This window comes from Monoraphidium neglectum, assembly GCF_000611645.1.
Source record: "Monoraphidium neglectum strain SAG 48.87 unplaced genomic scaffold scaffold04131, whole genome shotgun sequence".
NCBI classification, from domain to species: domain Eukaryota; kingdom Viridiplantae; phylum Chlorophyta; class Chlorophyceae; order Sphaeropleales; family Selenastraceae; genus Monoraphidium; species Monoraphidium neglectum.
In genome coordinates, this window is record NW_014009498.1 from 2,809 (window position 1) to 5,052 (window position 2,244).

Consider the following 2,244-nt stretch of genomic DNA (forward strand, 5'->3'; position numbering starts at 1 on the left):
GCCACATCCTTGCCGCCCCAAAGATTTCCCCCCACGTGGCCCAACCCGTCGCCCAACCCCACCCACGCGCTGGCAGGCCCCTTGCCCCAGCCGGCCCAGCCTCACACTGCAGCTGGGCCGTGCACTGTGTCCCGGACTGCTGAGAAAGTTTGGGTTATTACACTCCAGACCCCAAAACATGAGGAGGGCAACGGGGCGCATTCACGGCCCCGGCCGTCCCACAAGGGGAGGGGTGCGGGTGAAACCCACGGCTTGGAACGGAACAGCAAGCCGAAGTTCGGGCCCTGCCAGAGGGCGCGGCATCTGCGCGCTGCACAACGCTCACAAGACCGCGCGATTTGGGGGGCCGCCGGCCAAAAAACCGCCGGTAAAGGTGGGCGGGCGCGCGCGTGGCAACTATTTACAGGGCGGCAGCTGGGTAGGCGGCGATGCCGTATGCCCGCGACAGGGCGCAGCTGGATTGGTGCTCGCGCTGCGCAATCCCCAGGGCAGGGAAAGCTAAGGGAGCTGAAGGCCCAGCACGCGCCGTCACACGGTTCGAAGTTCACGCGGTCGACAGGCGGGAAGCTTCACAATGTTTGAGGTTGCAGCAGCACAGGCACACACACACTTGTAGCACTAGGTTTCGCAGCCCAGCAACACTCGGATCTAACCGCCCGCGCCAGGCGGCAAGCCGCTCGCGACCGGCGAGCGGCGAACCTGGCGGGCAGGGGCGCCCTGCATTCAGCGCACACGGCGCGCGCGTGACCCACATTAGTTTCGGTGGCGCGTGCGGGTGCGGCGCTGGACGGGCGCAGCTCGATGCGCCGCGTGGCCGGCGGCCACGGCAGGGACGCGGTAGCACACAATCAAGCATTGGTCGGCTACAAGACTCTTCGCTGGAAGCGCTCGCGCGGCCCATGCGGCAGCACGGGAGCAGCCCCGGGCGTGCGCAGCCGCGCACACAGGGCTGGGTGCACAAGAGCACCGCGCGAGCCCATCCGGCGCTCTTGAAAACGAAACGGCAACACTCTTGAGAGATGACCACTGGCATTGCAATGCGATCGGATCCCCGGGATTCTGGCATTGCGTTGGGCGCGCGCACGACAGGCGGCGCGGGCACAGGAAGCCAAGTGCTGAGGGGCCCCGCCGCGGCGCGGCGGGCCGCGGCCGCGGCGGGGCGGAACAGAGGGGGCGCGGGGCCGCGCTCGCGGCGCGCGCGGCCACGCGAGGCGCACGGCGGCGCGCGCGCGGGGCGCGGCGATTGGTGCGCATCGGGCCGTGCATTGGCGATTGGTGGGGTGCACGAGAGTGCGCGCACGCCGGCCATCGCTTGCCAGTTGTTCAGGTGCGAAAAGGGAAGTGCTCGGTTGCCGACTGCAGCAAAGCTACAATACGTTGGGCAGCCAGCAGAAAGGGGGGTCGTGAGAGCAAGGCGGCGCAGCGGCGCGGCGACAGGCGCCGCAGCGCCATGCGGCCGCTCACCATGCGCGCTGCACGGGCGCGGCGGCCGCAAACAGCTGCGGGTGCGCCGTCAGCTGGGCTTGCTGCTGCGGGTGCTGCTGATGCTGCTGCGCCGCGGCTGTGGCGGCGAGCTGCTGCGCCCACAGCGGCAGCGCGTGCTGCGGGTGAGGCGCATTGTAGGGGCGCGGCTGCGGCCCCACGAGCCCGTCCGACAGCCCCAGCAGCCACGGCCGCGCCTGCCGCTGCTGCTGCAGCCCCGCGGTCAGCAGGCTGCGCCGCCGCCCCGCGCCGGCGCCAGCCGGCGCCGCCGATGGCGCCGCCGCGGCGGGCGCGCGGAACATCAGGCCGCCCCGCACGCAGCCCTCTGACCCTCCGCTCTGGGCGCCCGCGCAGGCCGCGGCGCCCCGGCCACCAAAGGCGGGCAACCCCTCCTCCTCATCCTCATCGAAACACGTCGAAGCCTCAGAGGGCGTGCCATGACGCGGCGACCCGAGGCAGTCGGCGACCTCGTCGTACGCGAGGGCGCCGCCGGCGCCATCATCGTCGCCGGCCGAGCCGGCGGCGTAGACTATGGAGAAGTCGTCGTCCGCCGCGTCCAGCCCAGGGTCCGCGCAGCCCGGCGCGAGGGCGGCCGCAGCGGAGCCAAACGGCTGCGGCGGGAGCGCGAGGACGGGCTGAAACGCCGTCGCGGCGCGCGGCAACGACTCTTGCTGCTGCTGCTGCTGCTGCTGCTGCGCCTGGGACAAGGCCGCAGACAGGGGCTCCGCCGGCGCCTCAAACCCGACCTGCGCCCGCAGCGGC

The 2,244-nt window shown here is 71.8% G+C and overlaps 1 protein-coding gene across 1 annotated transcript in view; it reads right to left on the reverse strand.

Moving 5' to 3' along the window:
• Positions 1 to 1,460: 1,460 nt before the first annotated feature.
• MNEG_13917 (hypothetical protein) overlaps positions 1,461 to 2,244 on the reverse strand; it is a gene marked incomplete at both ends in the record, with an annotated part of 1,679 nt that continues 895 nt past the window's right edge. The window contains one exon of the mRNA XM_014037612.1: positions 1,461 to 2,228. Within this exon, the coding sequence (XP_013893066.1) occupies positions 1,461 to 2,228 (768 nt within the window). The remainder of the gene's footprint in view (positions 2,229 to 2,244) is intronic.